Raw genomic sequence first — 14,788 nt, 5'->3', positions numbered from 1 at the left:
TTGCAGCACGCTTCACCTGCTGTGCAACTCTGAACTTACTGTTTGCTAAAGGGGGAGGGGGGGTCTTTCAGTGAAAGGAAAGCAAATGGGAGCGGGCAATGAGAGGTCTCATCTTACCTGTGCTGGTGTCCCCAAAGCGCTGACTCTGGGCTAAGAGCAGTGGTGGCCCAGGGGGAGCCCGACAGCTGTGGGCTGCACGTTGTGCTGGGCGAAGTGAGTGCTGGGAGAACGCCTGCCTTGCCAGCTCCAGTCTTCTTAATTTTTAGTAAGAACTGTTTGCATTTATTTATCCCTTGCGGTCCTTTGGGCACCTTACGGTTGCTCACTAATGAATCCCCGCACAACCTCATTAGGGCGATGCTCCCGTTCCTGATTTACCTCCAGGCAGCCCCGCTGCAGGAAGCCGTCCGAAGACATTTGGGAGAGCAGAGGGCAGCGAGCGCAGGTGGGGCGCAGATTTCCTCTCCCCCCTTGCAGCCACGTGAGCAATCGCACTCCAGATAACGCTGCCAGCAGAGCAAGCAGCAGAAGACAAGCTCGCTGCTTGGCTATTACACAAGCAAACCGCCAAGAGTCGGAGCCCAGCTGGATCCATCCCCAGCACACGCATTATCCCCTACCAGCGCTGCTGAGGAACGAGGCGGGTTTGTGCTTGTTTGCATCCCATGGAGGCAACTAAGGTAATCAATGCCTAATATTCCTAATTCCAAAACGACGTGCATTTCTGGAAATATTTAAAAAAAAAGAAAAAGAAATATTAAAAAAATGAGTTTAATAATCATCCATGTGAGCACTCCCCTCAAGGGGTGTATAGCTAGTGCTGGCCATGCATACCAGCAGAGATCCTGCAATTATCACATTTTCCACAGGCTGAAGGACAGCAGGACGAGCGTGCCTCCATCCTGTAGTGCCGTTTTGCACCATTATCTCCAAGTGATGGAGTTAGTGTAGGATGCACCGATAAATCTGCTTTTGACTTGTTACTCTCTGTGATATCATCCATCATCCTGATCAGTGGAGCCGTGCAAAATTAAACATTTAAATCCTACACAGATGGCAGGAGAAACTCGCTGCTCGGGAGGAAGGAGCACCGGACACGAGACGGGCTTTCTTGGCTGTGGCAGGGGATGCACACAGGGCCCTGCTCTGCAGCCCGGCGGCCCCGTGGCACGGTCAAATTGATCGAACGGTATCAGTCAGCATCCACAGAAATGTCAGGAGGTACTTCAGCGCATTCAGGCCGTGCACGAGTGTATCATATTCTGACCTCTGTTAACCGTGGCATCGATTAATTCAGGGTTTCCTTCAGCCAGGGGAATACACACTCAGCGCACTGTTTATAAACACACACAAACACCACGTACAGATACCGAAGCCAGCACACAACACGTAACGCTAAGCACTACCAAACCGCTGCAGGACACACGCAAACACGAACACGGGATTCACACGGACGCCCAGAGGGGCTGCAGCCTCGCACCTGGGGAGCTGGGGAATTGAATGTCCCTGCGATGCCTGTTAGCACCGCGCGTTCTGCTGCCTGTTCTTCAGCTTCAGGAAATAATTAGCTTTATTTCCAGTCTGTAACCAAGAAAATGCCCATCCCAGTGACCTTCAAAACCGCCGAATATAACGCTGCAAAATGTACGTGTATTACATGCTGCTAGAGAATGACGAGTAAGAAATACACTTTTTTAAACAAGTGTTGAAGAGAGCACCATTTCTTACAAGCCCCACCAACGTTTCGGTTCCAGCTGCTGCTACCCTGCTGGCTAGCACCAACCAAAATGCAACAGCAGCACGAGGAGAGCAGCTTCTTAGCTGGGTTTCTGTAGTAGCCCTTCTCCAATGTGACTTCCTGGAAATTGTTACAAGGAATGGCTTTGAAGCGTACATTAGAATAATACCCAGATAATAATGGCAAAAACATGGTTCAGAAATAAAAAGGAGAGCATTATGAACCCTAAGTGGCGTTTTCTTGGCCATTATTGCAATCATCATCGTTGCAGAGTCATTTAAATATTTTAGGAAACAGAAGGGCCTTCTTCATCGGCAGCGCGAGGCAGGCATTAATGGGTTTCGGTTTGCTCTGCCTCCCCTCCGAGTGACTGCGTGGCGCTGGTGCTGTTTAGCAACACGCTCAGGTCAGCGACGGCAACTCGCTGCACTTCTCCTGCTTCTTTCGCACGCTCCCGGTGCAGGAAGCCAGAGCCGTTCTGCCCCGGGCGGCCTCCCGCAGCTGGCCGGGCGCAGGGGCTGCAGCGGGGCCGCCAGCCTGCGGGAGCCACTCGCGCCCATGGGTGCAGACACGGTGAGGGGCACCTGTGCTTGCTCCTGCCTGGGGAAACGGGAACACGCCTCATGGCCGCGGATCCAAGCTGCTTTGCACCATTGGACAGCGCCAGCCTTTCCCATCAGAACTCAAGCACTTTAAAGCTACGAAGTGACGCCACGCACGAGGCGTGGGCTGTGGTTTTTGTCCTGGTTGGTAGACTGACGCTTTCCAGCAAGGGGTGTCATGTACTCTCGTGCATTTACAACTCGACAATGCTCTGCAAGCATCAACGAGGGCACGCGGCTCCCGTGCCTGGATGGCTTCACGGCCACGGGGCTGCTCCCGTGCGGAGGGTTTGGCACGAAGCCCCCAGCCGCGTGCAGTGACGAGAAGAGGCGCACACCTTCTCGTCCCGCATCTGGGCCAGGTGAAAATAGGATGCGGGGCTCAGAGCTCCCAGCCCTGCCCTGCGGGACCCCGAGGGGTGACGGCTCCGGGGCAGCGGAGGGACGGGGACCTGGGGGGCGCGGGGGGCACAGGAGGGCCGCGCCGTGCCCCAGCCCCAGCCGCTGCTCGTCGCCCCGCGCCGTGCCCAGCCGAGCAGAAACCTCCCCTGCGGGTCGCCTCCGGTGAAAAGTGCCGGCGTAAATTAACGTTTCCAACAAAAAGCCGTTCCCAGACGGTTCGTAATGAGGCGCACGGCGAAATCCTCCCGGCTGTATACTTTACCTTGCTTTAATCAGATCATTAACTTTCATAAAGATGTAGGAAGGAGGAGTGGCGGCACTTGAAAAGAGCTCAAAACAAGCTGAGCTTTAAACTTCAGACTTGTCATTGACTTAGCCTTTCATTGAGCCAATTATTTGTGACATATTTGAAGAAAGTCAGAAAAGAGAGGAGGTCGGATCTGCATATCTGCCTGACTGCAGCCGAGGTACCGTGCCGGGGGGGGCTGTGCCCGGGGCCGGGTGGCGCTGGGAGCCCCCCGGTGCCCCCCTTCGCTCCGTCACCTGCCCGGGGGGGGGTCTCGGGGCCACCCCCGGCGGCTCTCCCTCACGCCGCGCTTCGGGCAGCGGCCGGGGGGGCCGCGGGGCCTGCAGGCCCTGCTGGGGCACGGCCTGCCCCGGGACCCCCCCGAGACCCCCCCCAGAGCCCCTCGGTGCGGTGCGGCCCCACGGGGGCTGCTCTACCCCGGCCGTGCCCGCCGTGCCCGCAGCCCCCCCCCCCCCGGCCCCGCTCCCGGCGCCCCCCCGCGGGCGGCGCTGCCCCCTCCCCGCCCCGGCCACCGCCGCCGGTTCCAGGTCCGGATTTTCGCAGGCGCCGCCGCCGCCGCAGCCCCCCCCCCCCCCCCGCCGGGCTCCCCCCGCTCCGCCGCCGCAGCCCCATGGCCGCGCAGCCCCGCGGCCCTGCCCCGAGCTGCCCGCACGGCGCCGCGGGGCCCAGCCGCGGGGGCCCGGCGGCCGCGTAGGGCTGCGACCGGGGCGCGGGGGGGGTGGGGGGGGGCGGCCGCGCCGGGCTGCCCCGCTGCCGCCATGGGCTCGGCGGGGGCGGGCGGGCGCTGAGGGGGCCCCGCGGCCGCGGCGGGGCCGGGGGGGGCGCTGCGGCTCGGCTCGGCTCGGCGCGGCCCGGCTGGGGCGGCGCGGCCCGGCCCGCGGAGGGGGGGGGGGGGGGTTTCCGCCCGCCCGCCGCGGCGGCCGCGGGCTGAGGGCGCGCAGGGCCGGCGGCGAGCCCCGGGTGCGCAGGGCGGCCCCCCCGCGCTCCCACACACACACACACACACACCGCACACACCCGCTCGCACACTCGCGCTCGCACACGGGAGGCGCTCGGCGGAGCCGCCGCCGCCCGCCCGCCCGCCCGCCGCCACCCCCCGCCCCGGGGGCGGCTGCCCCCGGCGGAGCCTCCATCTGCAGCCCGGCGGCGGGAGCGGGAACATGGCGGACCTGGAGGCGGTGCTGGCCGATGTCAGCTACCTGATGGCGATGGAGAAGAGCAAGAGCACCCCGGCGGCCAGGGCCAGCAAGAAGATCACCCTGCCCGAGCCCAGGTACCGCCCGCACGGCCCCCGACGCGGACGCCCCCCGGCGAGGCTGGAGGGGGCCCGGCCGCGGCTCTCCCCCCCCGCCGGACCCCTCGGTGCCGGCCCTGCGGAGCCCCCGGTGCCGGCCCTCCGGAGCCCCCGGTGCCGCTCGCAGCCCGCGGGGAGCCCCCGGTGCCGGTACCGGGCCGCTGGAGCCCGGCCGCGCCGTGCCCGGGGCCGCCGCCGCAGCCCCCCCGTTGGGGTCGGGGTCAGGGGCTGGGGGTCCGGCCTGGGGCGCGTATGGGAAGCAAGTTGTGGGGCGGGGTATTTATTTATTTACCTCTCTGTCTAGCCGCTTATTTATTTATTTCGGTACGTGGATGGGAAGATGTGCAGGATCCTGCTTCTCCCCCCCCCCAAAAAAAAGCCCAAATCCCGGTGCTGATTTGGTCCTCACGCCTCGCCCGGCGGGTGAGGAGGTGTCCGACGGTGGGGCCGAAGAGAACGGGAGCCGAACGGGGCGCTTCTCGCCGCTTTGCTCTGCAGAGCTATTTATTTTTGATGCTTCATGAGGTGTGACAGCAGAGCGGCGAGGCGCGGGGAAGGACGGGCTCGGCTCTTAGCAAGCAGCTCACGGAGCAGAGGTGTCGGCGGCGAGCGCGGGGCTCGGCTGGTGGCCGGCTCCGTCCCCGGGGCTCCGCGGGTGTCCCCGGGGCTGGGGTCTCCGCGGGGTCCGGTGGTGAAACCGGCCTCCCTTCTGCGCGACGGTCCCCGGTTTCCACACGTTATAAAATCACCTGAGCCTCGCTTGTTTGTTCCTCAGCCTCAAAGGAGGCTTTCTCTCCCCTTTTGTGGCTGTGTGTGTGCACGTACGTATATGCGTTTAAACTCAATATTTGGTCAGCAAGCAAGGCGCTACGACAGAAAAATCCTAAAACAAAATTTACTGCAGGATGTGTGGGCAGTTTGCAAGCCTGACGGTGGCCTAGCTGCCTGCCGCGAGCGAGGGATTGCCGAAGCCCTCTTCCCACTTGTTCGCTCGTTTCTCTGCCCTGCTGCTTGGATTCCCGGCGGTGCCGTGAGGCTGCGGCGCGGGGGCAGCGGAGGGGCAGGGGTCGTGGGTGGCGTGCAGGTTCCGCGGTGCTTGCAGAGGCTTCGAAACCTCGGCCGAGGAAGTTGGGTTTGCAAACCCAGTTAGAGGCGGCTTCCTGGGCAGGTGAAGGTGCCTGTTTTTCTCCTGGCGTGTGTAAATATTGGTGAAGATAATCGATATCTGTGTAATGTAACCTCTGCAGTTAACCCTAGGTGCAGCACGCTGTACGTGGAGCGCTCGCAGCTCTACGCGTGCCGGTGCTTTGGCTGCTCGCGGTGCTTCGCTCGGTGCTGGTGGTGCTGCCTGTTGCAGCGGGCACCCGGCTGCCCGGGCACAGCCTCGTGGCACGGCGCGAGGCCTGGGGAGCCTGCACCCTGCTGCTCTCCTTCCCCGGGGTCTGCGTTTGGGAGAGCCCAGGCGGTTTCCCCGCGCCCCGTGGGGTGCCTCGGTGGCGTCGGGCTCCGCAGGGAGGGCAGCGGCAGCCAGGTGCAACGGGAAGTTTTGTGGAGTAGGAGGAAGGTGAGGGGTTGTGGGGCTGAAACGTTCGTGTGGCGGCTCCCGGAGCTGCGTGTGGAAGAACCCGTTTGCAAATTGCGCGAAGTATTGAAAGAAAATGATTGCTTGCAGTCCCCCCGGACTGATGTGTCGTGAGGGATGCGGGAGCCTGGACCCAGGGGGAGGCTCGGAGCTGAACGTGGTGCTGGGGCAGGGGCCGCGCCGGGCCCCCCGGCTGCCGAACGGGAGGAAGCGCCGGCAGAAATGAGAACAGAGCCTTACCTAAGCCTGGGACCACAAACGGCTCGAGGTTGCTTGAAATGACTGAACTTCTCAGCGTCTAACTGAAAGCAGGGATTTCCTCACACAGTAGGAAATTGTGACCGTTATTCTGGTGTCAGATGTCTTCGGGCTGGTTTCTGCTCGTTTTTTTTTTTTTTCCTCAATCTCTCATTAAAAAAGACGTGGTGTGTCGGGTACACTTAAATGTTGTGTGTTACTGGCAAGCGGAGCCTTTTAATATTATATAAATCAGCTGCTTAAATGCAGGTTGATATAGTAACAGTAGAAAAGCACCACCACGCACAGAAGGTCTCCTCTTACACGGGCTTGAAGTCAAACGCTTTCTCCAAGTAGATTTTTCATTTCTCTGTGCCTGTGTTAGAGCCGCTCATAGTGCCGGGCTGAGGGCTGGGGCTGGGGGCTGTCGTGGGACACAGGGGGGGGGCCCTGAGCTGCTGTGCCCGGCGTGCAAAGGTCTCAGCCCGAGGGCAGCGCTCGCCTTGCAGGGACGCGAGGGGTCGGTTTATCCCCGGCAGGCAGCGCCGCGTGCCCCGGCGTTGTCTCCTCCAGCAGCAGTTGCACAGGTTTTACCGCCCCGCCGCCGGCGGCTGTTGTGCTGGAGCCCCGTGCACCTGCTGGCACCGTTTTGTCTCGCCGAGATGCTAAAAGAAGTAAGGGAGCTCACCGCGGTGGAGGTTTGGGGGGGGGTCTTTCTGTTCCTAAGGCAGTAACTGTAGTGCAGGCGGGATAAATTCCGGGGCTGCAGGCCAAGGCTTAGCAGCAAATAAACTCCGAGGGTGAAGAGTTTATTGGCCGAGGGGCTGGTTGCTGGTGAGTTTACACGAAGCATCCTCAGGCTGTTTGTGCACCGAAACTGTTAAATGTGGTGGCTTGGGAAGAAGGAGGGCAGAAAACGCTAATGAGACAAGCGTGCCTAGGAAGAGGCTTAGTGGTGGTGGTTTTTTTTGTTTCTTTTTTTGTTGTTTTGTTTTTAAACACCAAAACAACCCCTTTTCCATCCTCTGTCATCTGCTTTTCCTTCCTTTCTGTGTTTCCTCCTTTCCTCCTTGAGAGCCCTGCCAAGAGCTGGAAGAGCTGCGGTATCTTTTCATTTCACATTCCTGTAAGATCCTTTTGCCAGCTGATCTGCATGGGTGGACAGAAGGGCTCTCAAAGGCAGAATGACCAGCAGAAACAGGACCTAAAATGAGAAGGAAGACGTAGATACTGAAACACAAGCAAATACCAAGCTCTAATCTTTTCTGCAGAGTTGCTGTCAAACATTTTAGGTTTGGGAGGAAAGGAGTCAATGAACTGCGCTCTTATTTTTTAGGTTCTTCAGCAGCCTTCTGAACTCTTTCCCTTTTCCATGCGCAATTTTGATTTCCCTTATTTTGGTCAAAGGGCGCAGAAGAAAACGATAATAGCTCTTCTTATTTGCCAACAGCTTCTTTGTTCTGAAAAAAGGATTTGCATATTGTGAGGTAGAGAAAAATAGTCCAGGAAATTAGATAGTTAACGTTAAAAGCTTCCTCGCTATAAACGTCACTTGAGCTTCGGGTGCTTTCGGTGTACAAATACCAAGGGCATGGTAACAAAACAGACCATGCATCTCTCCAGGCTTCTCTCCCACTTCTCTCACTGTGTGGTAGATGTTTCTCGTCTCGTCTCTCCTCTCCTAACCTGCTGCTTCAGTAATTACCGCTCTTTCCCGTGAATTCTTATTTTTCTCACGGATCTCTTATTTGGTCTCCTACCTTCCTCTGAATCCTGCCCCTCTGGGAAAAGGAGAAAAAAAACATGTTGCAGATGCTTCCTTCTCTGAAGTCACGCTTCTAACTGTGATATTTTTCCTCATTACCGTCCCATCTTCGATTTATCTCTAGAGGTATTTTCCACGCCAAAGAATGGGACCCCTGTGCTCTTTGCTTTCTTACCTAGTGTTATCCCAACTACCTTGTTTTGGAGGTTTATTGAATGCACAGGGGTTGTTTTTCCTTTTCCAATTCCACCCTGAGCTGTTTGTGATTTGCTTTCTTCCTGTTGCAGTGCTGAGCGTTATCAAAACCCAAGCGATGTCCTCCCACTAGGAGTGAGGAGTCATTGCTCGGCCCTGTACTGCTTCTGCTTTTTCAGTTTTGTTCTCTTGGCGTTACCATCTTCTTTCTCTGGGTTTCAGTTGTTTCCTTGATGTGTCCTTCAGCGTATTCTTGGGCCTCCTCAAACTTCTGCGGCATCTCCAAGTTAAAGGCTAGAACTCCTCCCTGCCGCTCCGCTGCCAGTCTCGGTTACTTTGACGTTATTTTCTCCGGCTTTGTCTAACGCCTTCTTGTTATGCTTATTCATTTAGAGTGCTGTCTCTGGGAAAATTTTCCTGACAATTGTTCGTGTAATTTTCGCATTTGTTGCTACTACGCTCATGTCATCCCTTTGTTTGCATCTTTTTAGGTGCTGCTTTGTCTGTGGGGCTTCAAGCATCAGCTGCGTGTGTTGGGTGGCGGGGCTCTGCAGGTAGCACCCGGATCACCCGGCGTCTCCGGCTCCCCGTCGGGGTGTCCGAGGGCTGCAGCGGCCGGGTGCTGCCACCTCCCCTCGCTCCTGCTTTGGTCCACGCTGCCCGGTTGTGTCGGGTCTGCCAAACTTCTCCCCTGCATCCCTCATGAAAACGCTCGTCTGTTTTGAAGCTGATGAAATCTGACTGTGATTAATCTGCCAGTGCCCGGCGTGTTGGTGTAGCGCCGTCGTGTTTGCCGGTATTGTTTCCCGTCTGTCTTTCTTCATCCGTTTGCATTCGCTCAGCCAGGAGGATGGCAGGCATGGGACCGGAATGCCTCCTTGTTGTGCCGCGGCACAGCGGGGGGCTAACAGCGTGCCCTGGGTGGTGCTGACGCCAGAGAAACCCTGCTTTACATGCGGCTTGTGCAGAGAGCGCGGCGCTTCCAGGAAGTGCTGTGTGTCTCCCTCGCCATGTGAATGCAGTCTTCAGAAGTGCTGCTTTCCTGTTTTCACAGCAGTGCTAGGCCCAGATTTTGCAAAGGCTCGTGCGTTTGCTGGTCTGTACGCAGAAATGCTGCCGCTGAACGCGGAATTGAATAGTTGACGGTGGGGAGGATTAGGGGCCTGATGGTTAATTCGGATGAATTTGTGCCGCGGTGACTTCGGCTGTGCAAGGCGGTGGTGCTTCACTGAGGCTCGCTCCGTCTGCTTGGAGCGGTGGTGGCTGTGATTCATTTTACTAGCACTTCTGAAGCTTGGTTCTCTGAAATTTCAAAACAGCTTAGGCTTTTGCTTGATGTTTAGATGTTTTTTTTTTTTACTGTCAAGCAAGACCATTTCTTGGTATTGTTATACCATTTCCAATACTTCCTAAACATTTAATTGAAAAATTTGAAGCTGAAGTAAGAAATTAAAAGAGCATTCTGGACACTTAAACAGCTCAAAGTAGCCTCATTGACACGTAATTTGTGAAACTGTAGAGGAAAAAGGATTTGAACTAGACGGTTTTATATTCCAGCTGTAAACCAATTTAATATTTTGCAGCTATACGGTACCCCACCGTTTGAACTGAACATTTGAGCGAGGCATAAAGGAAGTAAAATTGGCTCAGAGCTGAAGATGCCTGAACACGTGGTGTATACCAGGCGAGCATTTGGGGAATGAGGATCGGTGCCGGAGGTGTTCCCAACGTGAACATGTACCTGGGACGAGCGCTGTGGGTTTGTACGTGCCAAGGTCAGAGCGTCCCAGCTCAGCGGAGCATCCAGGAGTTCTCTAGGTGTCTGCTTGAAACGGACGGCTGCTTCCTGAGTGTGTTCCATGGCACCGCACTTCCTAACGCACTGCAGCTAGTATTTCTGGGATGGCGAGTGTCTTCTCACCTCAGTAAGACAGCAGAGCATCTGCTCGGATTTTAGGTGCTAAAAATACCTGTTGCTTTTGAGATACTCGTGTGTGCCTTTCGTGCCCCTGCCCCCCTGGTGCCAGCGCTGTCCAGCAGGATTTCAGAGAGCAGCACTTGCCCCTTAGGCTTGTGTTGTATCCTGGATTATCCCGGTGTTTTTTATCTCCTTATTTTCTTAAAGCATTGAATTACTATTGCTGGTTACGATGAAGAAAGCCATTTTGCATTTAGTCTAGTGCAATTCACAGTAATGGATGTATTTGAAAGGCTGGTTTACATATTCAGAAATGATGAAATACGCAGGCTGGAGCTTATCTTCTGTCTTGGAATCTGTGTATTGCTTGGGCGAAAAGGCGTGCTTGAATATTCATAGGTGACTGTTTGAGGAGGGGGAAAACTGGGGTTGTGCTGAAGTACCGTTATGAGAAAGGCTGAACGTGTGTGTTTGTTGTGGAGTATGGTGAACTGTCCAGGGGGAGGGTAGCTAAAAACCGTTTTGTTCAGAAATTCAACCTCCGAACTTTGTTGTCAGTAGAAGCTCGGTGGAGGAGGCAGTGAAAAGATGGCTTTCTTGGTGTACTTTAGTGTACGCATGGGAGCCGAGGGCTGCTGAGAAAGCCCAATTGCTTTTTCTCTCGAGCTGGCCTTGGGCTGCAGGATTTGGGCAGCAGTAGGGCTCCTAGGACGGCGGTGGGGATGGAGCCCACGTAGAAGGGCTGCTGCTGGCCGTGCCTGCCTCTCGCTGCCCCGCGTGGGCACGTCTCACGGTGGTGAGGTGTGGGACCTGCAGGGTCCGGGCCTGGCTGAAGGATGGGGCCCATGCAGTGCACGGTGAGGGGGGGTCCTGCCTCTTGCAGCTCTGATAGGCAACAGATAATAGCCTAGAAGAAGGGCACCAGTGCTATCTGTAGCATGTGGAGCAGAAGCTAAGCCTGTTAGAAGACAAACGATGGACCTGTGCTCGTGCAGAGCCTGTGCGGCAGGTGCAGGAGCTGAAGGCGGGTTTCAGGAGGCTCAGGTAGACGGGGAGGCCCCGGCGGGCTCAGCGTGGGGCACAGCGCAGGGACCTGCCCGGAGGTGTTCTGGCTTCGTCCCCTGCGGGGCTGCTGAGACCTGAGGCGTGTGCTTCTAATCACGGACCCTCCCTCGGGTGTTGTTGCTTTAATTAAGAAAAAAGGTAAACGAGGGCAATGTGGGAAGAGATCGGCGCTCAGGCTCCTGCTCCCTTGCTGAAACCCGAGGGACGAGCGGAGGGCTGGCCGGGGGTCCTGCTCCCGTGTGGGTGCTGCGCAGGGCCCTCTCAGTGCGGGGTGCTCTCAGCGAAACGCTGGGACGTTGGCATCGGGACATGAATGTATGCAGCCCTAACTTAGCTTCTGTTCTGGTGAAGTCATGTGGAATGGGCTGGATTAAGCTTCTTATTGATAATAATGTTTTTTGGGTGATTAATAAAATTAGAAAAAAGCCTATCAGAACCTGTCAGGTGCATTAAGCGAATCACATAATTTAGTTGAATTAAATTGACGTAACAGCAGCAGTTTCTGGCCTTAGAAAATACAGCTGTTTTCCATGTGAAGAGCTTCACCCCATGCCTACTCGTTTCTCCAAGGAAATCGTTCCAGTACCAAATAAACACCCATACAAACACACCTTGCATAAAGATATAAAATAAATTCTGAGAGCGTTAGGAGAAGCTGCTTCCATCCAGATCCCCCAGTCCGTTCCCGTGTGCAGGAATTTGCCCTCGCAGCGTGTTGTGTCCTGTTGGGGAAGGACGGGAAGGGGCAGGGTGCCCGGCTGCGGGGCCTGGTGGTGCTGTGCAGGGTGAGCGGTGCTGGTGCCCCTCTGGGAGCTGCTACCTCGGCCTGTGGCACTGCTGAGCGAGGAGCCCCCAGCATCCTTTCCCTGCCCTGAAATCCGATAAAATCCTGAACGCTGCAGACCCCGGAGGAGACGCCCCGTACGAAGGCACCAAGCGCAGCCTCCAGCTCCGTGCAGCTGCTGTTGTGGTTACTGCATCCCTGCCTTCCCTTCCGAAGGGAAGGTGTGCGCTGAGGAACGCGAGTCTGGGTTTTGGGGGGAGCTGTGTGAGGAATGCAGGTCTTGGTTTCGGGGGGAGCCGTGTGAGGAACGTGGGTCTTGGTTCTGGGGGAGCTATGTGAGGAATGTGGGTCTTGGTTCTGGGGGAGCTGTGTGAGGATCGTGGGTCTTGGCTCTGGGGGAGCTGTGTGAGGAATGTGGGTCTTGGTTCTGGGGGAGCCGTGCTCCTGAGTGTCAGGGCCTGCTGGATGGTGCCTGCTGTGGGCTCGGGGCACGGTCAGGAGCAGCCGCGTTCAGCTGCCCCCTGCGCTGGCTGTGGGGCAGAGGTGGGGGATGGCAGTCGGTCGGTCTGTCCGTCAGTCCCATGCAAGGACAGCGGTCGGTCAGTCGGTCTGTCCCATGCTGACGGGTGCCCACCGACGCTACCTCACTGCCACACGTTGCCCACGTCTCTCTGCCAGTGCCACTTGTCCCGTCTCTTGTGACAGGAGTCCTGCAGGACACCTCTGGTCTTGCTCCTTCCTTGGGGCTCACTTCCATGCAGAAAATGTCATCTTTCCTGATCTTTTACATTGACTGAAGTAGCCCTGAAGGTGTCTCGTCAGTGTGGTGCGAGGCACGGGTGACTGTCCCGCTGTCCCAGCCTGCCTGTCCCCTGTCCCGTGCCAGCCCTTTGGTCACACCGTGGTGGTTCCTGCCTTTCCCCAGCGTCACTTTCCGTGCCATCAAGCTGCCACCTTCTCCATGGCCTCTGAGATCGGTGACCTCGTCGCTCCTGCTGCTGTGCCCTCCTGCTCAGCGCTCTGGCTTTGCTGGTTTTGGTTCCCAGCCCTTGTTGGATTATCGGGGTGTCCGAGTTCATGCCGGGGAGGTGACTTTCCTTTCTGAGCCTCCTTATGCCTGCTGTTTTCTTAAATCCCCTGCCTGGCTTCCCCACGTCTTCTCCTTCAGATTCTGTTTGTGTTCTTATTTAAATGCTTCTGCATCTCTCTCTGTCTCCATTTTGTCACCCCAGCTTTTTCCCGTCTCCTTTCCTAGTTGTTCCGATGATCAATTTTAACGTGGTTCCTTCGCTTGCATCTCCCTTACTTTTGGAACCTAAGAATAACCGTGAGCTTAAAACACATGACGAAGTGCAAAAACTCGGTGAAGACAATTTAACGCTTTTTTGTTTTGTTCTGCTGTGGTGCTTGGGATGCAGGACTCTGCTCGCTTGTTTAAAGAGGGTTGTTTCCTCTGGGGGAGAAGAAATACAGGAACGTTTCTGTTAGTTCTAACTGGTTTAAAAAAGTTCTTGAAAGATCTGGTTCTCGGGCCAGATATTTCTTGACCTTTTCACCTTTGATATGTCTTAACATTGCTAAATTTTTCTAATGCACTTATTAAAGAAAAAACGGTTGTCCATAATGGCATTGTGCCATTCTGTCGTTGCTTCGCAATGTACTTGCTGACTCTGGCATGGTCATAGTTCAGCGGCCTTCGGGTTGGCATCTTTGGGTCAATTTTGGCAACTTCAGGATGAATTTGGGTAGCGCAGATAAACATTTAAGTCTCTGTAAAATCGCATCCTGAGATGATAAATAAATAAATCAGTCAGGTGCAGTGTGTTTCAGCCAGCGTGGGCTGTAGTTTAGGTAGGTCAGTCAATCTTTATGCTTGAATGCTACTTCTAAAGAAAATTTAAAACATTTTATAGGCATGGAAAAGTTTTTTTTAAAAAATTGGCACATGAATAATTTTGTATTTGTTTTTGAAAAAAGCCAAACATTATGATTGACAAATAGCTTAATTGCCGTTGGAGCGAGGAGATGTGATTTCATTCCAATTTCTCTCTCTTGCAGTTTCTCAGTGGCAGCGTTCTGGTGGAAGGGCAAGTCCTTGACATTACAATTCAGTGTAATTATTCCTGAAAAATGCATGTGCTTAGAAGCTTTTATATTAGTTTCAGATTTCAGCAGTGATAATGTAGATGATCCTTAAGGAACACGAGTGTGTAATTTGAAATCATAGCTACACAGCTCTTGCTTTTGGCTCCCTGGCTGTAAACTTTCTCCATTAATATCATTTGCATAAGTGAAGCTGCCTCGGCTCTTGGATGAGATGCACACACCAGAGGCGGGTGGTGGCAGAACGTTCCCTGCTTTAATCCCTTCCCCTGCAAACAGGGTTCTTGGGTAGGAAATGTTGTTAATCACCCTTGACAATTGTAAGAGCAGTAGTTCGCTGCAGTTAAGTGATTCAGGAGCGTGCTTAGCATAGACTTTACAGAGCGTGCAAAGACGGGAAATGGGATAGAGGCGGGTGCAACTGGGACAGCAAAAGGCAGAGCCCGGCCCTAGTCCTGTGTGAGGTCTGGGGCGCGGGTGTGTGCTGTGTGCACGGGGACGGAGGAGGCGGCTTCCTTTCACTCCTTGCTGCTCTGTTCATCAGCTGAGGAGACGAAGAATAGAACGAGCATGTGCGCTAATTAATTTAGTACCAATGATCACTTTGATTTCTCTGTTAGAATAATTAAGTCAATTGGATATTGCGTTGCTGCCAGGGTTATTGTAGTAGTGGATGCTAGGAAGGAAAGGAATGAAAGGATTATGTATTTTCCGTGTTATTTCATTGTTGTCCAAAAACGTCTTCATGGTCTTCCAATGATTTGTTTCCTCCTCAAATAGGGAATTTTACAAGTAA

The 14,788-nt window shown here is 55.3% G+C and overlaps 1 protein-coding gene across 1 annotated transcript in view; it reads left to right on the top strand.

Annotated features, from left to right (window-relative positions):
* Positions 1-3,948: 3,948 nt before the first annotated feature.
* Positions 3,949-14,788, top strand: part of GRK3 (G protein-coupled receptor kinase 3) — a 70,010-nt gene continuing 59,170 nt past the window's right edge. Inside the window, exon 1 of the mRNA XM_080559269.1 lies at positions 3,949-4,322. Coding sequence (XP_080415395.1) covers positions 4,210-4,322 — 113 coding nt within the window. The 5' untranslated portion in view covers positions 3,949-4,209. The remainder of the gene's footprint in view (positions 4,323-14,788) is intronic.

This window comes from Anser brachyrhynchus (genome assembly GCF_964034855.1).
Source record: "Anser brachyrhynchus genome assembly, chromosome: 17".
NCBI classification, from domain to species: domain Eukaryota; kingdom Metazoa; phylum Chordata; class Aves; order Anseriformes; family Anatidae; genus Anser; species Anser brachyrhynchus.
The sequence above is the reverse complement of the archived record's forward strand: the minus strand, read 5'-3'. Positions and strand labels throughout refer to the sequence as shown.